At 49.5% G+C, this 26,738-nt stretch overlaps 1 protein-coding gene across 6 annotated transcripts in view; it reads left to right on the forward strand.

Moving 5' to 3' along the window:
* LOC123352370 (carboxyl-terminal PDZ ligand of neuronal nitric oxide synthase protein-like) overlaps nt 1-26,738 on the forward strand; it is a 77,416-nt gene that overhangs the window by 31,940 nt on the left and 18,738 nt on the right. For all 6 annotated transcript variants that reach the window (XM_044992385.1, XM_044992381.1, XM_044992387.1 and 3 more), the window contains one exon: nt 26,394-26,486. In XM_044992385.1, coding sequence (XP_044848320.1) covers nt 26,394-26,486 — 93 coding nt within the window. The remainder of the gene's footprint in view (nt 1-26,393; nt 26,487-26,738) is intronic.

Consider the following 26,738-nt stretch of genomic DNA (forward strand, 5'->3'; position numbering starts at 1 on the left):
AACAAATAAAAGGAAGTTGTGAAGGCTAGGACTATAACAGGGTTTAAAAGAGAACGAGATGAATTCATGGAGGTTAAGTCCATTAATGGCTGTTAGCCAGGATGGGTAAGGAATGGTGTCCCTAGCCTCTGTTTCTCAGAGGGTGGAGATGGATGGCAGGAGAGAGATCACTTGATCATTACCTGTTAGGTTCACTCCCTCTGGGGCACCTGGCATTGGCCACGGTCAGCAGATGGGATACTGGGCTAGATGGACCTTTGGTCTGACCCAATACGGCCGTTCTTATGCAGTTTTAACTAATACATCATAGAGCTGGAAAGCAGCATTAGCATCATGTGACATCCATCTCTCTCGGGCCATCAGTACACGCTTTGCAGGCCATGCTGAGAACCACTGCTTGTCTGCTGCAGAGAGAATAACCCAGACTTGTGTATTTGTACTGGCAGCGCATGAAGGCCCAGCCAAGACCTGGGGTCCTGTCACGCTGGGTGCTGTACAGACAGAGGAGGAGATAGGGCACTGCTAGCTTCTTCCCTGAGTCCATTGATAATTATTGGTGTCAGACTCTCTTTCCGTGGCACCTCCTTGAACAGGAAAAAGCGACACAGTAGTGGGGCAGATGGGCACCTTAACTGCTGTAGTTCTTGATCCGCATTCATATTTACAGCGGCAAGATGTGCAGGCAGAGAAAGCGGGTCTGTAATGGGAGGTGAGGCAAGTGCTTCAGGAGGCATCAGACACTCACCACCACCTCACTGGCCTGTGTGTTCAGTTTTTCTACAGTGCTCCACTATAAACTAACCAAAAAGCCCACAGCTGCCTATGTGTGGAAACCGCTGCCTGAGACCTGCACCTTGTGCGGCGAGGTCAGGGGAGACCAGTGTGGTTTCCCAGATTAGAACAGGAAACCACAAGTTTCCCTGAATGAGAGCAAGAATGCACAGTTCTAAGAGCCAAGCCCTCACGCCATGCCCAGAACGCAAGACTTCTGTTAAGGCCGCTGCTCAGCTTTTAGAAGGGTTATGCTGACTTTTTGGTCCCTAGCGCTGTATCCATCATAGGGTAGTAGCTGCAGACGTGGGGGGGGGAGTAGGAGGAGGGGGTGTCTTTTGGTAACCGAGAGCTCTTAGAGAAATAGAAGAGTCTCCCTTCCCCTAGGAGGGTGCAGGACAGAGACAATGTTGCTGTGTCAAAGTACTGCAGAGTCTTCTCCCCTCCACCACCCCCTAAAATCTGGAAAGGCTGTTTCATTTTGAGCACCATCTAGGTTCTACCTTTAAGCCAGACCCCTAATAAAATATTCAGATTGAAAGACTAGAACCGATCTAACATTTCTTACTGTATGGTGTTGTACAAAAGAGGTAGGAATAAACGTGCATGGCACTTCAGGCACTGGCCTGAATCTTCAGAGGGGACTAGCAGTTTTGGGGTACTTCTATTTTGGGGTGTCCAGCTTGAGACACTCGTAGGAACCCAAAGTGCTGAATTCCCACCCTTTAGAGATCAGGCCTTTTAAGATGTCTCAATTTGGGGTTCCCACACTAAATAGTCACTTCTGAAAACAAAGGCCTCGGATCCCAGATCCCAAGTCAAGACGACTCTGTAATGAGGGATGGGAACAAACATTAGGGGGACAGGACGACATGGGTAACTGGCACTATGCTCTTAGTTAGGTTAACAATGTGTGTCATTTGGATGGGGGATTCTGACATCAATTGGACTCCTTTTCTCCTCCTGTCTCCCATCACTTCTTATAGGAGGCTGTATCCTCCATCTCCCATCTAATCTCTCCTCCAGCTGCACTGACACGCCTTCCCTGATGCCTTTTGTCCCCAGCCCCTGTGGGCAGCGCACCTCGGCCTGGTGTGTTGTTTGCCATCTGCTCTGTCTCAGACATATTGATGAGCACTATCAAAATCAATATCCCACTAGATGAAGCAAAGCTGCAGCACTAGAAAAGGACGGTTAGTCACCCAGACTAACAGGCGGGGGTAGCAGAAGTGACATCCTGGAATCGGAGCCAACAGCACAGAGCAGGCTGACTTGATGCAGGATGTTTCTCTGCAGCGTGTGCTTCTCTATTGCAGCCAGTAGAACAGTCACCCAGTTCCTTGTCCAGTAGGTCTGACCCTGGGACCCATCTGCTGGCCTTGTGAGTCACTCAGGCTAGCATGCTGAAGATCTCTGCAGTCTCAAATGGTGTAAAGAATCAGTAACACCTCACAGGGACATGCAAGGTCCTATCAGATGCAGAGTGACAGGATTTAATGCAGTTTAAAGGGTTCTGTCACATATGATTAGGCTAATCTGTTACACTTTTAAGGGACCTGGCCAATACAGTGACTGGTTTTTTTAGGCTATTAAATGTTAATTGCAGCTATATTTAGCTTAGATCCCTCAGTCCAGATTTAGTTTTCCTTTAGTCGTTGCAGCTACAGCTCCTGAGTCTCCCACATGGCACCATGATTGCTGACAGTACAGTTGCTGGAATCCTGGCAGAATGGCCTTTGCATTTTCAAAGCCTGTGTGGATGGGGGTATCCTGCATGAAACCCTGGAGTCCATTAAGATTATTAACAGGCCCTGAAGGGAATCCCAGCTAGCTCTCCAAGCCCAGGGGGATGGTACCCCAATGGGGCAGCAGATTGTAGTTACCATATAGATAGGCTTGGAAGGATTAGATTTTTATTGGTAAATGTTAATAAATGTCACTTTTGTCTGTGTGTGTCCAGTGAAATAATTTCCATCAATAATAACTGAAATTTACAGGAACATTCTGTACATCTAGGCAAAGTAAGAAATGCTGCCTGAGAATTTAGAGGCAAAAATCCAGTGATTTAGACTTTTGAATTAGGCTTGTTACAGGAGGAGTAGTGAAGGAACAGTAAGAACCGGTTCTATTGGTTGATTTAAGGATATTTACTTTGTATATTTTGACATATGATATTGACAATTTGTGTGTTAACAGTTTGTAAAGCTTTAACGCTGAGGCTCAGCCTCTACTTTTGTTAAATAATTGTCTGACTCCCCCAGAATTTCTCATAGACTCCTAGATGTTAAGACCAGAAGGGACCATTGTGATCACCTGGTCTGACCTCCTGCACATGGCTGGCCACAGAACCTCACCCATCCACTCCTGTAGTAGGCTCATAACCTCTGGCTGGGTTCCTGAAGTCCTTGAATCCAGATTTAAAGACTTCAAGTTACAGAGAATCCATCAATTACTCTAGTTCAAACCAGCAGGCGACTCAGGCCCCATGCTGCAGAGGAAGGTGAAAACCCCCCAAGGTCTCTGTCTATCTGACCTGGAAGAAAATTCCTTCCCAGCCCCAAGTATGGCAGTCAGTTAGCCCCTGAGCATGTGGGCAAAACCCACCAGACACACACCTGGGCAAGAATTCTCTGTATTACTCAGAGCCTGCGACTGTGGAAATTTAAAATTGCTACTCTCAAAAATTGCTTAAGAATAAACGGACATTTATCCATCAAAATTAAAAAAAAAAAAATTAGAATCAAGTTCTGCTAAACCTTCCCATAGACAAGTCTGCATGAGAGATTGTAGCATTTGTGCCTGGAGACGTACATGCCTACGCCCACACCCACACTTAATAGCCTACAGGCTGCCTTGTTGTTGCCATGGGCCTGTACCTCATTTCACTAGAGCCACAACAGCAACTCTTCCTACTTTATTCTGTGGCCCTCCCTTGACAGGATGCATTAGTTGCTAGAGTTAGTTGAGTACCCACATTGAACGTGTAGGCTACTATTTTTCCAGCATCCTGCTCTAGAGAGGCAGGTGCTTTTCTGAGTATCTGTTGTGCCACACAACAAGTGCCACAGACATGTTTTGTTTGTCTTAGTGCAGGGAACAGAAGTCATAGCCCCAGCTCCCGTGGGCTTCCATATGCTGTATTCAAGAGAACCCCGCTGTGGCAGGTGCTTACCTTTCTGCAAGGAGCTTGCTGCCTCAGTCTCGAGCTGTAGCTGATCTCCCTCTTGCTACAGTGTTGTCTAGTGTGTTCCCTTGTGATGGAATAACATGGCTTTCCAGCCAGACTAGAGATTCCTCCCCAAACAACCAAAATCCATTCTGCAGCCACCTGAGGCAGAAGTGTGCAATAATCCTTCAACCCTTTGCGTGCTTAGCTTTCCCCCTCGATGCAGGACTAAGGTCAGAGTCAGCTTCTTCACCCTTCCACAACTAACAGCTTGATAGTCCTTTTCCCACCAAGATCTCTCCTAGTCTCTCTAAGGGAGGCAGATGGAGCTGATGGTGTGACTTCCTCCCTCCCTTGGTCCAGCCTGGGGCCTCTAAACAAAGACAGATGCTAACACCAGGCTTCAAACCCTCACCATTACTGTGGTCCCCAGGCCTCTTCCTTCACTGTTATAGCCTGCCCCTGTGGGACTTGTACAGCTTATCCTCCTTTACTTCCCTCCTAGCTACCCCTCCCACTGTCTAGAGAGAACACCCCTCTCCTATGCTCTCTCAGCAACTCCAGCTCCCTGCCAGTCTTTTTTGACTGAGCCACAGGCCACTTTATATAGAGTTACCCACTCTTACCCAGCATGCCTTGAAGCAGCCTACTATACCCAGGGTCCTTCTTGGGACTACATCTCCCAGAATTCCCATAAAGGCCAAGCACCAGGAATAGTGGCAGCTGCTCTTAAAGGGGCCAATGTGTTCTATTACACTCCTACTGAAGACTTCCTTGTTGTTTAGCTGGTAGCCCATTATGCACATGGATTGACTGGAGTGTATTTCAGATAAAAGCTTCCTAACTAGTTTTATGGTGACATTTTCATTTCTAAGCTGATTGCAGAATTTTTTTTTAGAAACCTGGAAGGTATCTCTGAAACCATTTGGAACAACTGCCTGGCCCACATCTCAGACTAAACCTAGAGCAGCTTATGCAGCTGCTGCTTTTGAGAGGTAGTTAAGATACCATCATATTGTCATAAGGCAAAGGGAATAGGCTTTTAATTAAACTTGCATCTGCAGAGCCTACACCCAGCCTTATATAGCTGCCATAGAGAACAAACTATTCCCAGCTCATAAATCATGATGGGGGAGGGGAAGGAAGTAGACTGCTTTTGTATACGACATCAGGAATCCACGATAAAATACAACCTTCTGTCTACCCTTTGGGGACATTTAATTATGGTATGACACTGGGTACAAGTGAAAAGCTGCCCCTGCTGCTTTCACGTCCACTGGTCACCTCACTGACTGTTTTCCTTGTCCCTTAGGAGCACTTACACATTTCTATCCTAAAAAAAAAACAAAAAAAAAAACCCACAACCTTTTGGTGGAGAATAGTAACTGACATTCTTTTTAAACACTTAGGCTTGTAATTTTGAAATCATTGAGCCTAATTCTGCTCTTAGGTACACCGGTTTACTTCTGATCTTTTGCCACTGTAACAGAAAAGAACTTGGACCCTTTGCTGTAGCCACATTCTGTGGCCTAATTTTTCAAAAGCGACTAGTGATTTTTGGATGCCTTAATTTTTAGATCATGTTCAAAGAGGATGCTAAGTATGATTGATAACAGATGGATGGAGGCATCAGTAAATGAAATGTGTAATCGCTAAACAAGTGACCTTTTAATGCCTTCCTTTGATTGCTGAAAACTGGTTGGCTTCTCAAATGTGGGGGATGGAAATAGATACGTTAACATAGTTTTGCATGGGAGTCATGCTAGACTGGGGTTAGTTTAGAGCAGTGGTTCTTAACCTGGGGTGCACACAGCCCCTGGGGGTGCAAGATGCCCTTTCTGGGGGTGTCAGACACGCCAGATTTTTTTAGAAGGTAAATAATTGAAAACACAAATTAAGCACAGGCACATAAGTACAGCTACTTTGTTTAATCAGACCTATGTATTTATTAACATACATTTTTTAAGGATTACTGTAATATACAAACAAAAAATGTCTAGGTTTAAGGGGTGCGAGAACATATTTTGAGAACCAAAGGGGTGCAGACTGCAGTCAAGGTTAAGAACCACTGGTTTAGAGGCTAATAAATGGAGCAGTTAAACAGATAAAAGTTAAATTGAACTGTTATACCAAACCGAGTAAGAAAGAGCTCTTTAACTGGCAGTGCTACAAGGCAGGTGCCTTTTTATTCTAAAGCAAAGTGGTTTTAACAGTACAATCATTTTATTACACCATGTACTAGCACTTGGATTCATTCAGTAAAATATTGCTGGATAAGATCTCTACAAGGACTTTTAGCTGGTTTGAAATAAAGTGGCTTTTTCAACAAATTATATTACTGGGTAGTAGAGACGTATAGAGATGAACTATAACGGCCTTCAAATTACATTACTGTGTAGAACAATCGGCCCTGCCTTAGATCTTTTTCTATCTGGGTGTCTGAAAAAGTGTAATTGAGATGGCAACCAGAGAGGGAGCAAGCGCTTTCGATTAACTCATTAATGAGAAGGTACCTTAATCCAAGTGACAATTGCACTGGGAGACTGACCAGGTTAACCAGGTCTGACTGGTTGTTTAGCGAATGCCTCGGCTGTATTTCTGTGAAGCGGTGTGGCCCTTGCTTGTAGACCAGATCTGAGCTTACTAGCTGGTTTCTTCTGTAAGAATTGTTGCCCCAAGGCATGTTATCACCACAGCAACTTGACACGATCCAGAGACGGGAACAAAATAGAATGGTCCATGAAAACACACAAACTTAAACCTGCCTCTGTGGTGAGGCTTATAGAAATGAAGGGGGAATTTTCATTGTGGTTTTTTTTTCCTGCGCTCAACATGAAATTCTTGCTTCTCTAAATCAGCTACTAGTCTTAGTGCAAACTACTGCCTAGATACCCCCTCCCTTGCTGTCTGTTAAAGTCACATTGGCTCTTCTCCCTACACATGGGAAGGGCTAGTCCTGATGCTGTGGGGATGGGGACCTTTACAGATTAGTTACTGTTGTTCTCTGTATGTCCGTGGTACCTTTGAGCCCCAGTCGTGGCTCACAGCCCCGCTGTGCTAGGTGCTGTGCAAAGCCAGTCCCTGTCCCAGAGGTTGTGCTGGTTTCTGTTTAGGCTCCTATACCTCACCTGGCACCATGGCACCCGAGTCTCTTATACTTTACAGGGCCCTGTTAGTTCTGGGGGGTTCTCTGGGGCCACAAAACCATCTGGTGGTTAACAAAATATGTGACTCGCCAACAAAGGCTTTGTTCCACACTTCCATTCTTCACTCGGCTTTCGCTCGGTACTAAATGAGGCCTGAAGGCAAATGGAATCCATGCTGCTTAACATAATCATCTGACAAGCTACTTCATGTTTTGACCAAATAACTCTGTGATAAATCTACACAATAAAAATTCTTAATGGATCCCTGGAGAAGGGGAATGCTTTGGCAGGGGAGCAGCGAGTCTTAAAAGGCTTTAAATTAGTTTTCTTCCTCTTCTGCTATGATTATTAGATACTCTAAATAGCCTTTCCTTAGGCCAGCTGGGCTCTTTGGACTAATTGGCAACTGCTTGGCTGTTTTCAGAACACCTGAGTCACTTCCCCTCCCCGCTTTTCTCATTCCATCACCGTTGGTGACTAACTACCAGCCGCGTAGAGAACTGGGCTGACCCACATTGCAAACTGTGCCATAATCCTAGGGGATCTCTGTATCGTGCCCTGTCTGCAGGGCTGGGTATAAAATGCAGCCAGGGGACCGAGCTGAACTCTGTTGCTGGGCTTCCAGAGCTGCCAGCCAAGCCAGCTATGGCTTTGTTGTATTGTAGCTCTTGGCTTCAGGAGAAACCTTCTAAAAATAAACGTGTCTTTCTTTTTTGTCATGGGGTGAGAGAGCGGTGAGATTTGTAGGGCTAAATTGTACCCTCTGCATGCTCATTGGAAGAAGCTCTGTAGTGGAGGAGGGGGTGTTGGGTAGCTGGGGACTTCTGCTCTGAGGTTGGGAACACCTCACCACAGCTAAGGGGCACTGGGCACGCCCTTCACTTCATGTTGCTGCCTCCACCGGGCAGCACCAGTCTCGGGCTAGTCCCTGCAGCCCGGTTGTGAGGCACCACAGTCTTATGGCAGGGAAGCACCCTGTAAAGTTAAGTATTCGTGGGTAACTGGATGTGCTGCCGTCACAGGCCATTAGCATCTTCAGCTTTGTCTCCCTGTAAGAAATGATAGTAGGAACTCTGGGCCAGATTTTTCAAGGTATTTAGAAGCCTAAAGATTCAGACAGGCAGTTTTGAAAATCCCACTAGGTGCTTACCTCCTACTAATGTCAATGGGAGTTGCTGGGTGCTTTTACCAGTCTGGCCCTCTGCTTGAGGAGCTGGCACCTAGCAGCAGTCCGGGGCAAAGGGAGCCAGCTATTTGCTAAAGGAAGGGCATTGTAATGCGGGCATTCCAGGGACTCTGGTAAAGCTGCCGAACTCCATCTGGCAGTGCTGAGAGCCAGTAGCCCGATCCGATCTGTTGCACCATCAATATCGAAAGATGTGCACACCCATGAGCATTTCCATCCTTTGCAATGCTGGGGGCCATGGCTAAGTTTGACTTTCCAGGCCTTCTAAGGTTGTGGTAAGTGTTCTCTCCAGTGGAAATACTCTTACGTAACGGATACAGCTTGACAGTGTTAAAAGCAGCTGAAGATGGTTCTCTTGCCTGGGAATAAATGAAATGGTTCTGTGTCAAGGTGCACCAGCCCTGATCTGACTGAGGCCAGGTGGGTGTTGGGTTTGTTTGCGAAGGCTGCTGGCTTAGGAATTGAACAGTTCAGCTGTACCCAGGGTTGGAGTTAGCAAAGGGCACTCTGCCATGAAATCAGAGAATGAAGCACAGAGCCAAAGGGGCATGAAACTCAGTGTGAACATTGTCATGTGTCGAGTGCCTCAGCACCTCTGGTGACTCTTGCTGATTGTATCTGTCAGTTGAATGCTGGGTTATGACTGTACATGGAGTCAGGCTCTTCAGTGCTAACCTGCTCTCCTCTGAGTTATCTCCACCAACCCTCTGCTTGGAGGCAGAGAGACAGATGCCTTCGCCTGGCTTCAAACCTCCCCCGGTGCCCTAGTTAGTCTTCATTGCATTCTGCATCGCAGGCTGAGTAATGTGTTTTGCTCGCAGTTGGAGCGCTGGGTGTGGACGCTTGGCAGTTTGCAGGCTGAAGCTCTGCCGCTTGGGGAACTTGAGTGACCTTGTTTTCTTGTTTCTGACCGTTGCTTTTTCTGTCTAACTATTTTCATGCCTAAACGTCGCTACACTGCTCAGCTCCTGGGAGCTCAGCTCGATGCGTCTGGCAGCTAGCCAAGCACTGGCTCCCCTGGCTCCTCCCTCCTCTAGGGCTCCTGCCTTCAGATTTCATTTATTGAAATCAATTGTTTCCTTAGAGAAAAGAGCTTGAGAGTGGGAGAGGAGGGCACTGACCTTCTTGCCACATCACCCCCCACGGAGACTGAGCCCAGACCGGCTTGTAGAGGGAAACTCCTTGAGTTAGCTGGGCCGTGTCGTATCTCACCCCCTTGTGCCAACTTCCTTGCCTCGCCACCTCCCCTTCCATACGGGGAAGGAAATGTGCAACTTCCACTGTTCTGGGAGTGGGAAGCCCCCTGGGGCTTATATCTTCTCCTCCCGGGAGCTAATTAATGTCAGATTAATTGTGTTAAACCACTCTAGCCAAACCCAGCTCTTTCCAGAATGTAATGCAGGCTGGTTATCCGTCCCGCCCAACCAGCGCTTCCGATGGCTGCGGTACTTTGTTCCTCCACTTCTCCCCACTTGTAGATGCAAGTAACAAATACTGCTCTGGGGGGAAGGGACGTGGGGAGGCGGTAGCTGAATGGAACTTAATATGGGAGGTAGGAGGGGCTGAACAAAAGCCTAGAAACATAGGATGAGCGTATCTCAAAGTGCAGATACTTCTCAGAAAGTCTGAAGTCTGCAAAATGGGGATGGGGGAGTCAGGAGTGCAGACTTGCAGACTTTAGCAGTTTGTAAACACAGGCCTGAATCGGATTTTGCTTACACCAGCATGAGACCCGAATCAAGGCCATATGGCATTGCCCTCTGTTAGGATGGGCGAGTGTTTCTATCCATAAACATTTTGCCCTTCCAGCCCTTTGGCAGTGTATCATGTATGCCGAGAAAGAGGTGCTTCTCTCTCTTGCAGAGGGTCTCTCCTGTCTGTGTGCTGCTGGCTAAGGGTTCTTGTTCCCTATGCACAGCGTGCTGGCAGAGCAGTGACAGACATGCTGCTGGAGTCCCTGGGCCGACAGCATTTGTTTCTGGAGATTGTTCTATCGTGCGCTCTCAGGGTTCCTGAGTCCACATGGGAACATGGCCCCAACAGGCCTTAAACCTGGCAAGCTCCATGCCGTCATATTTCACGTCTTGCCTCCTCTGCTCTCTACTGTCATTGCAATGGGATTTCTGGTGGGGGTGGGTGGGGTGGGGTGGGTGATGTCTGTGATAAACTGGTTCTAGGATGAGATCATAGTAGAAGTTACAGCTCAGGAACAGGCACCTGTGAAAGAAGGACTTAGGCTCCTTATGCGGTATTGCCCCAAAACGTCTTTCATATTCCACTCTCTGGTGAAAGCATCAAGGGTCACATCATCTTCAGAGACAGGATTCTCTTCCCACAAGCATAGCAAAGCAGAGAGAAGCCACAGACCTGCCGACTGCCAATGCAGAAATTCATCCCAACTACAGATGAAAACCGTGAGATGTCCATGCCTGCACGACTTCATCTAGCACCCAGCCCACACAAGGCACTTCAGAGCAAATAAAGAGCCATGCCATGTCCTTGCCCTGAAGAGCTTCAAAAAGAAGTGGGGTTGTTCTTAGGGTAGTAGGAGCATCTCCAGCGTGAGCTGAGCCTTGCAAACAAGCCAGGCTCTGCTTTTTCTTTGGGTAAATAGCTTTGCTCCTAGTGGATCTGGGATTGGAAATACTCAGCACAGACCTTCTCCAACACACCGAATTCACATGCTGCAAGGAGGAGGTTGCAGCGGTGTGGGGGTGGTGCTGGCAGCCTGGGCCCTCAGCCCATGAAGGAGGGACACCACAGCCAGAGTCAGGCCCTTTTATCTTAGGGCTTCAGCTTTCTTTGTTCACAATGAAGCCATTCCACACGCAAGCCCAGTCATTCCCCCTGCCCAGGGTCTTCCGTTCCCGCTGTACCAGCCACTTGTCTGAGAGACGCCACCTACTCCCTGTATCTCTCCACATCAGCTGAGCTCTTTCAGCCTTGAATAGGAATCAGGGCTCATTAGGCAATCACCTGAACCCTTCTCAGCTGGATCTGATGAGCACCTCTAACAGGCCTGTTCTGAAAGGGGCTCTGCATAACCACAGGGCTGGCTGGCCCCAGGTCCCCTGACTGCCCGGTTACATAGGGACCTCCAAGCATCCTAGAAGTTAGATCTGGGAAAGATGATGCAATGTGTTTCCCTGTGAAAGCAGGGTGTAGTCCCACGGCAGCTAAGCTCCTGATCTGATCAGAAAGGCCACGGCCCCTCAGGCTTGCACATTCTTTAGTGTCACTCTCCATCTCGCGCCTTTTGCAACAACAGACACATTGGCCTCCTGGCACCTGGGTCGGATGGAGTCTGCCGTGTAGCCCGGTGACTCTGCGTTCCTCCGACCTGCCACACTCAGTCCTGCCTGGAGAGCACAAGCTCAGAGCTTCCTCTCTGGCTGCTCTGGTTTGCCAGAGGAATAAAAGTTGTGAGTTCTCATTTTGAATATATGGCCTAAAATAGCACCATTACATAAATGTACAGGGAAGTGCTGCATTATTTAGTGTCCTGAAATCCCAGCGCCCGCCCTCCCTCAGAACCAGGAATTCTCACTGTGTCTGTGTCAGCGTGCTCATTAAATACCCCCGAGCGTAAAGAGCTCGGCCTCAGCCACCCTCCACTCATATGCTGCTGCTCTCGCAATCCCTGAAAGCATCCAGATAGGAGCAGACATGGCAGGGCCCTGCCCACTCCCACATTAATACCGACTGCTTAAAGTCTAAATAATGACACGCCTCTCTGCAGGATCAGTGACAGGAACGTTCCCGTGAAGAGCCAGAGAAGAATTAAAAACATCTCTTAATTTATAGTCTGTCTTTCCAAACAAGTCCTACCATGTACAAGCAATAAACTCTGTCTCCCTCAGGGCTAGGGATGACACAGTCCCATTAATCACCACTGTGTCCTTCCCTCCCACCTCCCTTTCCCCTGTGCAAGCCACAGATCCTCTCTGCTGCCAGAGGGAGTAGCTGCCAAGCATAGCCATTGTACTGGCCAGTGAGGAATTCAGCCAGGAGCCTCCCTGAGGCTCACACATCTTGCCCAGTGTGACGCCCTGTGGCTGGGCTTGTAGGGCACAATGTGAGAGGGCAGAGGAACTGACTGGACAGAGAGAGCATTGGAAGGAGTAACAGGAACCCGGGGCCGGCAGCACTGTACAAACACACAGCGTAGGACGGTCTGGGCCCAAAGAGCTAATGCTGTGAACAGACAAGACCGAGGGTTATCCTCACTCTTCAGATGGGGAACTGAGCCCCAGAGAGATCCGGGGACTTGCCCAAGGACACCCAGGGAGGCTAGAGCCCCCGACTCATAACACAGTGCCCTAACCACAAGCCCATCCTCCTCCCACGTGTGCCAGTGCTGAGCGTGGCCCGGTTGCCTGAGCTTTGCCATGGAGCCGTCCCATCCTGTAGGAGGGGAATCGGGCGTATTTGTATCGTTTAGGCTTTTGTTGTTTGAACATTTAGGGTTAAAGTTGCAAGAGCGTCAAACCCGACGTCTCGCCATTTGTGCAACGCGTGGTGCCAAAGGAGACACCGCAGGCCGAAAGGGTAGCGAGAGCGTGAAGTGCCCCGTGTCCAGAAAGCAGCACAGGGATGAGCTGTCCTCCCTGCCTGGGCACCGCTGTTCACAGAGAAACACCGGGACGGGCTGGCATCCCAGCCTACAAATGGCAGCATCCGTTCAAGGGGCTGGGTCAGGTGAACCTGATCTGCTTCTCCTCAGATTCGCATCTCTTGCTGTGTCTTTAGAGGGTATCAGCTCTTTGAGACAGGGACGGTCTCCACTTATGTGTGTGCACTAGAGTGGGGCCCGGATCCCTGACTGGGGCCTCAAACCACAACCTCAGTACAAGTACTAATGAATGCTCCTGGCTGTCCCCGTCCACCGTGCAGCCTCTGAACAGCTCTCCTGGGGCATGAATCCACACAGACCGCATGGGTCTCCACTCGCTGAAAACAGCAGGCCTTGTGAATCCACGGAAAAAGCGGGTGCAGTATATAAATCTGGAACCGCTTGGTACTCAGACCGTAATGACAGCCAGCCAGGTCTGGTGTTTGACCGATGGGCCACAGTGCAAGAGACTGAAAGTCTAATTCCAGTCGAGCGAGAGCAAAGTGGTGTTTCCAAACTCCAGTCCTTCAGCGCTCTCCGCCTGTCTGGAACGTAGAGATTGCTGCACACAGGAGCTGCTGCTGAGTTCACATGTTTGGCCGAGAACTAGCCTGTGCTGCTTTGATGCAGAAGAGGCCAAGTGATCCACATGCTGCCCAGGCACCACAAGACAATCTATGAGATGCCAGCTAACGCCGCCTTTGCAGCCCTGCTCTCCAACCCACCCAACGCGCATGCACGGGGTAGGGTGAGTATCGACGTTGTAGCAGCCTCACCAGGCTCCCTGCACTCTCCCCCCAATCCTCGTCTCTCGTCGCCAGCCCTATCCTGGTGAAAGGCCCTGGAGCACGAAGGCCTCTCTTCATCCCCTGAGGAGGCACAGCGCTGAGCGCAGGAGGGCAGCTTCCCCACCACAGGCCTCCCTCCTGACTGGGTCAGGGTCCTCTTTTGTGGGCAGAGGGTAGTTGAGTCTCTATGAGCCCGTCACACCGTGGCCATCTCAGCTGGGAAGCCAGGAAAGGGGTGGTTCTGGGATAGGCACGTGTCTACTGGGAACTAGACATAGGCCAGATTCATTCACCGGCCACTGGAAGGTAACTTTCGGGCCCTGGGCTGGATTGAACTGGGGCTCTAGAGGTGACGGGCTCATTGGCTTTCACCCCCTGCCTTCGGCCTGGCTGTCCCCAGCGAGAGGAAAGGCAGCCAGGAAAGGTGCCCTTGTTCCCTTTCAGTGAGTGAATGGCGCTGGGCTGCCCTGGTGAATTGGGCCTGGCCCACCCCAGCAACAGAGCAGCTGGGTGTGGGAAAGCTCCCTGTTAAACCTGGGCAGGCCAGGGGGTTCCTGGAGTGACAGTCACACAATGGTGCCTTTGTTGGAGAAGCCCCAAAGGGCAGATGATGTCACCTTGCACTGGGCTGTGCGGCCGCTTGGGTCGCTGGGGGAGAGAGCTGCTGAATCTCTTTGGCAACGAGGCAGCCAGGAAAAGGCTGCTTTTATCCCGTCCCTTTCTAACGCGGGTGAAGGGGTTTTGTTCCCGAACAGCACATGTCGTTAGGACTGGAAACCTCCAATCAGAGCTGTCGCCCCCACCCCCTTGTGTGCCCTTGGCCACTCCCTGCACTGGGAGCACCCACTGCCCATGTCCTTTGGACCGACACGGAGCAAGCGTTTGGGCTCCAGCCACACCTTTTGCCTTCGTTATCCCCCCTTCCAGGTGGACGGGGTTGGCGGCAGTGGAGGCCATCTGCGTGAAACACCCAGAGGGCAGGAGTTTTCTTAACACCAGATCTACTGAAGACAGAGCACCAGATCAAAAGAAAGAGTTTGCTAGGGTGACCAGACAGCAAATGTGAAAAATTGGGACAGGGGGTGGGGGATAATAGGCGCCTATATAAGAAAAAGACCCGAAAATCGGGACTGTCCCTATAAAATTGGGACATCTGGTCACCCTAGAGTTTGCACTGTGTGCCCATCCGAATGCTCTTCATAGCCTAGACAGGCAGGTCCCCTCGGCCTCGTTACAGAGAAGAAAGGAGGTTCTCGTGTGCCTGGAAATAGTTCTCTTCCCTGAACCCCTAGGTCAGACTGACCCCCACAACCCTGCTGCAACCAGAGAGCTCATCACCCTGCGCCTCGCTATTAACCCCCTCGGTCCAGGGCAGGACCTCCTCCTGTTTGCCTACAGTGTTTGCCTTTTCCGGGAGACTGTCGAGGGAGGGGAAGAAAGTTCTTTAAAGGAGAAATAATTGTTGCTTTCAGATGCTTAAAGACTGAACTCAGGCACAGGCTGTCGCAGTTCATCTGGCCTGGCTATCTCGTTTCTTCAGCCCCCTTTTTAAAAATCCTCTATCAGTTTTCCCTTGCCATGAAATGTAAATGATTGACAATCCCCAACCCCCCTCTCCCAGGAGCATCAGGTAAACCTTTACTAACAGCCTGAACTCCACCCCAGGGGAGTGGATCTAGGGGGATGCTCACTTACATTTCTCCTGCTTTTAATTTAATCTCAAATATCTGACCCACTGGCTTTTCCTTCCTCCCTCCCTGTAAGGAGCAGCTGAGCCTCTCTCCAAATTGGTCTGAGGCTTGGCATGGGTTCTTAGGTAGGGCACACATCAATTGAGATGCCATGCCATGCAGCCCTGATTACCCCAGGGGGCTGGGCATTGGACATCACAGGGAATCGTTAATGTAATTAAATGACAGATATTGGAGGATGGGACTCTTCTGGGGAATAGCAAGTTTGCACACGCTGTACAAGAGAGCAGTGTGACCCTAAACACATGAGCAGGAGCCAGGAACTCCCAATTCCTAGTCCCAGCTCTGTCATGACTTGCTAAGTGGGCCCTTGGCAAGCCACTGTGTTGTGGTTTCCAAAACCGTAAAATGGGGTAACATTTCCCTGTCTCAAAGAGGTGCTGCGAGGATCCGTGTTTGCAAATGACGGAAAACCTCTGTTTCAGCAGGAAGTATTTGGCTCAGTCACTTTCCGGTTGCTTTTAGATTCTGAGGTGGTGTGTGTGTGAAAGCAGGAGATGCTTAGGATCTTGGAGGGATTCTGCTGAGCTGTGCAGAGCAGGTCCCTTTCCTGCAGGGAAGGTGGTTGCAGCGCAGTGTTCCTGTGGGATCTGTTTTCAGACCTAAAGCCTCACTTAGGCACTAGCCAATGGGAAGGCTTTGGCAGTAACATGGGACGATGTTTTCTGGAATGGATTTTGGAGGTTCCTTTCGATATTTGGGCTGAAACCAGCTGGCAGTGCAGTTTCAGCAGCAAAGCTGGTGAAAGGAGGGTGTGTATTCTGGAAAGCCCTGGTCCACAATTTGATCTCCTGTTGTCCACGAACTGTGCTTAGTTGTGGCTTCCAGAATTGTATAGCGAGGGTGGGGGTCAGTCTGTTCTGCAATGCAGGAGAATTTTGCAAAACTCTGGGAGCTGTATTCTGGCTTCACACAACAGCACATGTGCAGCCCATCAGGAGGCTGATTTGTCTCTGAGGCCAAAATATGAATTAACAGGAAGCGGCCAGGGTGGATTTCACCCCAAATGTGCCCAACGTAGCTACTATAGCTGCTGGCAGAAGCTTTCCTGTCCCCTGCAAAATGCCCCTAAGGGAGACAGAAAATCCCTGTGACTCTGCGAGGATCTGAAGTATGGCAAAAGGCTGAATTAAGAGGAGCTTGTACTGAGCTGTTGCTTCCTTTTACAGGCAACTTTCAAGTAGCTGGTCTCAGAGCTGCATTTACAAGCTGAGCATATGAACTGCCTATGCCTGGCGAACATGACCTGCTCATTTAAGGGTCACTGGGCTCAGGGCCAAGAAAACCTGAGGGTCAGATCAATTAGAAACAAAATGTTGCTGGGAATGCCAAGCTGGAGGCTTTAGGAAAGGCAAAATGTTCTACCGGCTTAATCCCAGGATTTTGCAACGCTGGACCCCTCAAAGTGAATCAGGCAAGCCCAGTCTGCAGTGTTGCTTGCAGCTTTGGGTTCAGCGGGTATTGGCTTGAACCAAAACACTCCAGTCCAGTAATCATTAATTTAACTCTCCAATGCTCCAAGGTGATTATACATGCTGCAAGCCAGTCTCCTCCTCACATATGTTTCCATGCAATGGGATATCCCTTTGGCCATAATAAACACAAGCTGTGCAGGATTGGATGGCTTGTGAGTGAGTAATGGGCTGCAAAGCCTCTCACTTCTCTCTCACCTGCTCAGATACCCATGTGTATCAGTTGATAACCCATGTGAAAAGAGCTGGTGCTCGCAGTCCAGTTCCTTGTGGGCAGACATCTGCAAAGAGACTCTGCTCAGCACCTTGGTGACGGGCTTGGCAGTGAGGCTACGGGTGGAGGGCTGGCTGCTGGCTCGAGCAAGGGACTGGAACTCAGGTCTCCTGGGTTCCCTTCCCAGTTGTTTATCTGTCTTGCTGTTACTTCCACTTACCAGCTCTGGATCTGTCTATGCTTCTATTTCCCCATCTCTCAAAGGGGGTAACCACTGCCTACCTCACAGAAGCGTTGTGAAGCCGCCTATTTAAAGAGCTCTGAGACCCGTGGGTGACATGGGCCAGAGAATTTCTGGGCTCGGAGTCCAGATTCCCTCTCACTCCTGAGGCAGTGTCTGCGCTCAGGCTTCCACACCATTGCTCTAACACACACTACAGCTGCTCCCCTAGTGTTAGCATCGGCAGGGTTCTGGCTCTGGCCAGCTCTAGGTGACACAGGTCAAAATGCCCCTCCTGATACTAGCAGCAGCAGGGCCGCCCAGAGGATTCCGGGGGCCCGGGGTCTTCGGCGGCAGGGGGCCCTTCCGTTCCGGGACCCGCCGCCGAAGTGCCCGAAGACCGCCGAATTACCGCCAAAGTGGGACCCGCCGCCGAAGCGCAGCCCGGTCTTCGGCGGTAATTCGGCGGGGGGGGTCCCCGTCGCGGGTCTTCGGGCACTTCGGCGGCGGGTCCCGGAACGGAAGGGCCCCCCGCCGCCGAATTACCGCCGAAGACCGGGCTGAACTTCGGCGGCGGGTCCCGCTCCGTCTTCGGCGGTAATTCGCCGGCGGGGGGTCGTTCCGCTCCGGGGCGGAAGGACACCCCCCCGCCGGCGAAGACCGGGAGCGAAGAAGCTCCTGCGCCCGGCCCCGCAAGAGTTTTCTGGGCCCCTTGGAGTGAGTGAGGGACCCCGCTCCAGGGGCCCCGAAAAACTCTCGTGGGGGCCCCTGTGGGGCTCGGGGCCTGGGGCAAATTGCCCCTCTTGCCCCCCCCTCTGGGCGGCCCTGAGCAGCAGTGGGAAAGCTGGAGATGCCAAGGCCCCAGACCGAGTCCCAGCAGACCAGGGCTGTGGTGGGTGAAGCTTCCGCCCATGCTGGGCTTGTTCTGGGCATAAACATGAGGCTTTTTAGTGGGTCCAAGCCTAGCTGTGAATTTTGGTTGGAAGTGGAATCCCCGGTAAAGGGGCTGGAGATATGGCACATGGGGATTCCACGCCTGACCCAGAAACCCAGCCGCCTGCTGCTCGTCTGCCCACACAACTTATTTCCAGGAGCAGACTGCACAGAGCAAAAGGCTGTTTGTAAGACCGGCTGCTTCCACTGAACTAGCAAGAAGTGAAGAGGAATTACAGACCTTCCTTAAGGGGGCAAGAGGGTCCTCTTTGTTCTCCCCATATGGGGCCTAAGGATTTGGAGGTGCTCTGTAGTAATGTGTTAATACTGTATGTTGTCTGTTTATTGGGATGTTTATGGTAGATGGGGTTAACTCAACAGAGGGCTGGCTGGGAAAACAGACAGGCAGGAAAAGAATGGCTCATGATAGTCACCTCTCAGCAAACACTGAGGAGTTGTTAAAGGACAATGCCAGAACTATTAGCTTTGATGGTTTTACCTCCTCTCCAGCCAGCCTACAGAACTAGTTCTGGCCAGGACAGGAAAAGGCCTGGAACGTGGAGGAACAAAGGAACTGTGGCAGGATTTATGGGGTCCCTCTGAAGAGAGGTTGAGTACTCATGGGAAATGAGACTCAGATCCAGTGCCCCATTGGGGTGCTCTGGAGAAGCTAGGCTTGATTAGATTGCCCTCACAGGCTGGTAGGCCTTCAGGGAAGACAGACATGCATGGTTGGGGAATGCTGGCTGATCACGGTATTTGTCATTAGTCGTAGATGGCTGACGCAGAGAACCCCAGGTGTCCGAACCCAGTCAGCCCTGCAGGGTAAGCACTGTGGATACCTGGGGCCCGGAGTGAGAACGGGAGGATTGCGAAATTCCACCCCAAGCGCGGTAAAGGCATAAGGCCTGACGCGCGGCTGGTGCCTTCTGAGAGGCCTGCGAGGGGACAGAGGGCAGCTAGGGGGGCAGTTATCCAGGCAAAGCAGGGGTAGGTCTGCCAGAGAGCTTTGGGTGGGCAATGAACTCCAGGCTCGGTGATAAGTCAGATGGTGGAATGGACCAACTTAAATTAGAAAAAAGCGTATTCAGGATATTTTGCCAACCTCGTCCAGTGTATTCCCTGCTCGTTTTCTGCTTTCCAGTGGCCACTTTTATGTTTCCAAGGATCATAAATCCTCATTTTTCCACTGGACGGGAGGCCAGACACTCTAATCAGCAGCGATCTGTGTAGTATTGTTTAAATGTTGCCCAGTTACCAGGATACAGGCCCAGCCTGTGCTCAGCTGCACTCAAACATGCCAACTTCCTGCAAATGTTTGACCTCCCTGGCGGCTGCTCGCCGTACACGGGGCTGGGACAGTCGTATGCTGTGAAAGGGAAAGAGCCAAAGCCCTTCCCCGCCCCTCCGCACCCACCCACCCCGTGGCAGGTCTGGTGCACTGGTAATGCGCTGAGGCTGAGAGGGAAACTCATGGGATATTTAAAAATAAAAAACTAGAGTTTAATTTTCTAATCACATCAGTTTCAAAGGTCAGTACTTCTAATAGCAATACTGAGATGAATAAAGAGAGCGCGAACATGGCCTCCATGTGTGAGAGGGGCAAATTTGGTTTGAAACAAGTAATGTTCCATACATTTAAAATATTCACTCTCCCTGCATTATTAATGCTTACAGAGCCACTCTCCCCGCTTCAGAAGCTCCAGCCTGCAGTTGCTGCGGGAGGGAAAGGTACCTCATTAGGTTGCATAGATAAGCTACTTGCTGCATCCAGTTGAGGAGCGGAGGCATGGAATAGATGTCCCACAAGCCATGCAAGTGGGATCCTGTGACTACCCGTTCTGTCAGTGGAGCAGAATTGCTGAGTTCCATATACTTCCTGAGTTTGTTACTTCACCTGCAATCTCTAGTAAAGTGTGTTTTGAGGAAGGAGGTGGAGCTATTTATTTTTCTAGAACATAAGGGTCCAGAAACAGCACATTTACGGCTGAGAAGTAGTGGACACACGCCACGGTATTACCTTTAAATTTACATTCTAGCTCCCTGCACCCCAGTTCTTCAAAAGCTAAATCTGCAGCTAGACCGGCCTCAGTTGGGATCTTGATCTCTAGGAGCTAGATAAGAGCAGTCCTGCTACTGTTGGGATAGGAAATCCCACAGGAAAAGCCTGGTTATTCAACGGGGTGGGAGGTGGGGGGACTTTGCTCAGCTGTAATCTTATATCCAAACCATTTCCCTCTTTAGTGTCAGTGGGACACCGCAGCTGGAAATACTCTCTTTCACCTGACACCTAAAATGGAGGTCCTGGTCATATTAAAAATCCTGTGGCATTTCTCCCCCCCTCCCCCCTCCCCATTACCGTCTGGGTAATTGCAGCCTGCCTCCGTAGACTCCTCTGCAGTGTTATCTGGACAGAGGGTTCTTCTAGACTTCTTTCCTGAACGGTTCTGTGCTCCTTTCAAAGGATGCTACAACACAGTGGAAGTGATTATATGAGATAAGATTGTAAACTCTTTGGGGGAAGGCCCTTGCCTGACCTCTGGTGCAGGGCCCAGCACAGCATTCCTGATTGGGCCTTTTGGGGCTACCACCCTGTAAATGATAATATGGAGTTTGTACAACATTTGGATTTTTTGCTGTGAAATTGGTCAGACAGGGGAGCTGCAATTCTCTCAAATTGAGGTGCAGAGCACAGCCACTGCAGTCCAATAGCTAGCTGCAGTCCTTGTAACTGACAGTGAATGAGAGAGACAGTCACGATTGCAGTGCCTTTGACCGATCATTCAGAAAATGCTAGAGTTTCTGGCTCAGAACAAGTGCTATGATCTGGTCTCTGTGGAGAGGCATTTTCAGGCTCTTGTGTATTCCTGCTCCAAAGAGCCCAAGCATCTCTGCTTCAGAAACATTTTTCTCTTAATGCAACAGATGTGACAGGATGACAAAACCTCAGGTGTTATGTCAGTGATCCTGGCCATTCCTGGCTCTGGGGGTTCTCTTCTGGCTGCTCTTTACTAACCCGAGAGGCTGCATCTCGCAGAGACCAAGTCAATTTCAAAGACCCACAAATCTTTCCATTTTACCATGGTTTTTCATTTACATAATAAAGGCCCCAATACCTGGAGTAATTAAGGCACATTAAGAATTGCTTTCTCAAATAATTCTCCATACATGCAAGTTGTTCCTAGCTCTGGCTACTGCAAGTGATTTCAAATGTGCATTAACCAGTCTCTTTCATCAGCAGATGGAAGCCAGTATCTGCATATGTAATTTATATCTACTTGAGTGGAATTAGCAGATGAAATATGCATTACATGGCTCCATTAACATTTTTTGCTCATACAGCTTTTAGTTCTTGGTAAGTTAATATTACAGACCAAGAGTGTGCAGGTCCTTATGCAAAGCAAGGAGTTGCACACAGGGATTTAAAGCAGTTACAGAGTGTATTCCAGGTCAGGCAGGTTTGACTGCCTCTAAATAGAATAAATTTTAGCTGCTAAATTACAAGAAAGCAGGCTGGAAAGAGGCATTGCCTCTTCTTTGAAGCACTGTATGTAGGTTCTTTCTCCCAAACCTAGGGGCATCTTCAGAATCATTAATATCCAAAGGTATTTCTACCCCCACCCTGCACGACCATCAAAGGACTAACTACTGAAATCTGGAAGTCAGCAAAGAAACTGTTGCAGAATAGAATTTGGTCCTCGGTACCACTGGCAAATTTAGGGGGTAGGGGAGGAAACAGAAATTGATTCGATAAAATAAAAAAAATGCAAGGAACATCGACCGCTTTCTTAGAAGCCAATGTAAGGCTAGCCAATGTAAGGCTAACCAATGAACCACCTGCGTCGTTCTCTGTTAGTTTACACACTAAGCATTTCCACTTTGCTAGGTTATAAAATGTACTCGTTTGAGTCCAGTTTGGGGATTTTTTTGCATTTGCTTTTTCCTCCAGATAAAAAATATAAAGGGTTTAAAATATAACTCCATTGATTCTTACTAGAAAGGAAGTGATGAAATGACTCTGCAATTGGATCCCATCTGCCACTTGTGCTCAGAGATTGAAAGAGACGCATTGACAAGAGCTGATGCGTGGCTTTTTAATGGGATAGTAGTGACCTCTCCTCGGTGTGCCCTTTGCAGTGCTGATTTCTCTTGCCCAGCTGGCATAGCTACTCCGAATGCAAAGTGGCCCAAAATGGCAGTGCCAGCCTAATGCCTCCTGGGTTCACTCCTAGGAGATGCACTTCAAGGTCCAATGAGTTTTAATTACTTTGAAGCCAGGCTAATGCTGCTTGCCTGCTCTGCTGCATCTTGCCTGTCACTGGAGACCTGTTGCCTCCCCTGTGCGAGAGGTACATTGTGCACTAGCCCGTTAGAGGTGATCCAGCGGGAAGGCCGGAGCCAGGTGGGAGCAGGAATGGCCACAGCCAGTGTGAGGAAACTGGCATTAGCTAACACACAAGGCAACACGTGGTAGATCCACAGCCAGAGAGCCAAATCCGGATCCAGTGAGGGAAGCCTGAACAGGACTTTGCTGCCAGAATTACGACTCACGCCAGGGCTTTCGTCCCTCACCTCTGTGACCGTTAACGTTCACTCCTCCATTTAAACACAAACGCCCGTCTTGTACGTTTAGCTCCTGCTTCGCACGCTGTGGCGCGACAGCTAGATTTTTAAACAGCTTGTCTCAGAGAGATCAAAAGGGTACAGCTTATCCGGGGTTTGCCTGCCATAAACAGTGTAAAGTGCTGGAATTTTATCAGCAGCACGGACACCTGATAGACAGGAAGGCCACCTAATGTTTCTGGCTGCAAGGCTGATGTGGTGTGTAATGGGTTTTGGAGGCTCCTTTTCTGCAATAGGTGCTCAGAGACCTCACTGCTCGGAGCCATATGTGAACCTAGGTACCACATGCACATGTCAATGCAAGGTGTCCACACTCCAGTGAAGGTGTTTCGCTGGCCCCATCTGAGCACCTCACACTCGTTAAGGGACTTCGCCTGGCAAGTGACAGCCTCTGCGTGATAAAGGGGATCTGTGGCAGAGCAGGCCATTGAACCTGGGATCCCCACTCCCAGCTAATGCTCTAACCACTGCACCTGCCTGCCATGAGATGTAGGCTTCTCGTGGGCCTTTCCTGGGCAGGTGCAGCTCCCTTTGGGGAGGTTCTAGCAGAGAAAAGGTGATTTTCACCAGGGGTTCTCATTGCACCTCAGTAAGGGAACTGCCTGGCTTCTCCACCCTGTCTGCTCTTGCAGATCAGTGGCTCTCAGCCCTTCCAGACGACTGTCCCCCTTTCAGAGGTCTGATTTGTCTCGCGTACCCAACTTACACCTTGCTTAAAAACAACTTGCTTTCACAACCAGACATACAAATACAGAGGTGTCACAGCTCACTGTTACTGACACATTGCTGACTTCCTCTTTGTTACCATGTAATTATGGAATAGATTTATTGGAATATAAATATCGTACTTAACGTTTCAGTGTCTAGAGCGGCATAAACAAGTCGTCGTATGAAATTTTAGTTTGTATTGACTTTGCTAGTGCTTTCCACATAGCCTGTTGTAAAACTAGGCACATCTCTAGATGACTTGATGTACCTCCTGGAAGAGCTCTGCATACCCCCAGGGTACCCGTACCCCTGGTTGAGCAGCACTGTTGTAGATCATAGTTAGACCCAGGCCCACAGTTAGGAGGCAACATTCTCTGGGGGCAGATTATCCCAGGGCTGCCTACTGTGTCTGGGCTTGGCCCCTGGGCTGCTGCAGTGTGACAGTCCCTTTGCACCTAGAATATGTGTGTTCAAAACCGACCCTCTGGACCAGGAGACAATGGGGATGGCAGCCCAGGAATCCTTCTAGCAAAGTAACAGCAGGAACCAGGGCCTGTTATTTTAGAATTCCATGAAATATGCTGCAGAATCCCACTGGGAGCCTGTTCGCAGTTCGTTCTGGCTGTGGGAAGGGGCTCCGCCACTCTCTGCACTGGGGCTGAGTCTAAGCAACACGGGGCCCACCAGAGTGCCCAGAACTACATGAGCCCTCCGCCCGTGCAGGGCTAACCCCCTCTCTACTGGTGGCCACAGAGCACTGATGGGGCATGCCAGGACTGCCCCTCCCAGCTGCAGAAACTACTTCTGCCCAGCCAGGTGCTTGGGGTAGCAGGCTGGCCCAGGAGGTACCAGGATGGGTCCCCGCCCGGGGCCTGGTTCTGCCTGCACTGCCACGAAGACCCTTCTGGGATCACCCTAGTCTGTATTTTAAGGAAAATGAGAAACAAACCGACCCTGATCTTGCAATTTCAGAAACAACAATGTCCAGACTGACCCACTGTGGCAATCTCACCATACCCCATGCAGGGAAAGAACAAATCCTAGCCCTCAGGCCCGGGTTATGTGTCTCTTGATATTTTTAGTTGCAAATTAGCAGCAACCAGGTGCGAGTTCTTTGCCTTTAAAAAAAAAAAAAAAAGTAAAAAAAAAAAGTTTTAAATCTCTTCCCCTTTAAAAGGAAAATGGAGTAGGACAGGTAAGGAGACAAGGGACGACCCCTTTGGAGATGGGAGAGCTGCCTTTGAGTGCATTGCCAGCATCTGGCTACTACCCAGGATCGAGACAGATGCGCCTGCATCGGGGTCTCCATGACTCTTGCAGGATCTTGTGCAGTTTTGAAGTGTATGTAACATTAATGTTCACAGCCTCACTGCTGTTGTGTACAGGGCTATGGCTGTCAGGCAATGGCTCCCTTGCTGATTTCACCAGCTCAGTTACAGCTGAGTTTATGTTATTAGACTATTAAAACAAGGATTTATTCTCACTGCTGTCAAGCAACAGTAATTCTTACACCAAGTTAATCCTGAATACTTTTTTAAATAGATGCACATGACCAGATTGTCAGCTGGCATAAATCACTGAAGCTACACTGACTTCAATGGAGCTGTGTTGGTTTACAGCAGTTGAGGGTCTGGCCCAGGCATGGAGTCCATTGTTCACATGGGGCCAGCTAAATCCTGTGTAAAAATACTTAGCAGCTCAGAACGAAGCCCAGAATGGGGGCATAAGGACTGGGTCTGTAATGTGTCTGCACACGACACTGGTGGGTGTTCAGTCTCGCTATCGCTTGGGTTGCTTCTTAGCTTTTGTCAAGGGCAATATTTAAAAACCAAACCCTGCAATGTTTAAAATAAGTGGCGTTCAGCAGGAGCCTGCAGACAGGAGCCTGAAGTTTTTCAGGGGTACTGAGCCCATCTAAGTGGATACAATTAAGTTAATAGCCAAGATAACTGCATTTTTGCTGCCCCTATGGTCCCCCCTCCGAACGTCAACCGATCTCACCTGCACCGTGCACTGCAGTGCCCAAACCCAAGGACAATGGAGCTGCCAGAAGTCTTCAGTTCCTAGCTTTTCCTGCAAGCAAGAATCCCTGAGTTAACCCTTTGATACGGAGGCTAGATTTGCCAGCACTTTAATGCCTACCAATGGAATTTCCATATGCCAGTGTGTTCTGGCTGCTGCCCCCTCTCTGACGAGAGTGCCTCCCCGACTTTATCCAGACTGCGTGTGCTGTGTCCTCTCCCTGCACTGAAAGCCCATTTATGTCACTTGCCACTTAACTAGTCATTAGCATCAGCAAAACCCATCCACCATGTGCTTCCCTCCCCCACACTCCACTGGCACCGTCTCTCAGGCTTGGCAATCACACACAAGTGAGAGTCTACCTGTCAGTTCCAGATTTGACTTGGGTAGATGCCAATGTTCATGTTCCAGCCACAGGCCTCAAGAACATGGCATTTGTGGCCAGACTTTCAGTGCTCAGCTCCCATTAAGAGCTGGGGAAACCGTGGACTTTGAAAATAGCCCACCAAAGTCAAGCTCAGTTTGTCTCCTCTACAAGGGTCATTTTTAATTCTCTCTCTCTCTCACCCACACACCCCTACCTTTGTCAGTGTGCCTTTTGAACACGCTCCCCTCAATGGCACAAAATGGCTCCTCCTTTAGCTAGAACTAGGCTAACAAATAGATTTTAAAAAAATATAATTTAGGCTAAAATGGCCTGTTTTGTCTAAGTCCATCCCAGGTGTTAACTATTGACCTGAAATCTCTTCTAACTTGGGTTTCTTTCCCCTTCTTCCCGTAGTATGAATTCAAAGCAAAGAACATCAAGAAGAAGAAAGTGAGCATCATTGTTTCTGTGGACGGGGTGAAGGTGATTCTGCGCAAGAAGCAGAAGGTGAGACTTCACACTGAATGTGTCTAAGAGATTAGCCACTGCTGGATCAGAACCCAAAGTCCAGCAAGCCCAGTGTCCTGTCAGACAGTGGCCGGGATCAGCTGCTTCAGAGAAAGCTGTAAGAACCACATAGTCACCAGATGTGGGATAATCCATCTCCCACATTAAGTCTCATCCTAATCTCTAGTAGTTAGAGATAGGTTTAAATGCCAAAGCACGAGATTTAATATCCCTGCCAAAATCTGTATAATT

This window comes from Mauremys mutica, chromosome 18 (genome assembly GCF_020497125.1).
Source record: "Mauremys mutica isolate MM-2020 ecotype Southern chromosome 18, ASM2049712v1, whole genome shotgun sequence".
In the NCBI taxonomy this organism is placed as follows: Eukaryota; Metazoa; Chordata; order Testudines; family Geoemydidae; genus Mauremys; species Mauremys mutica.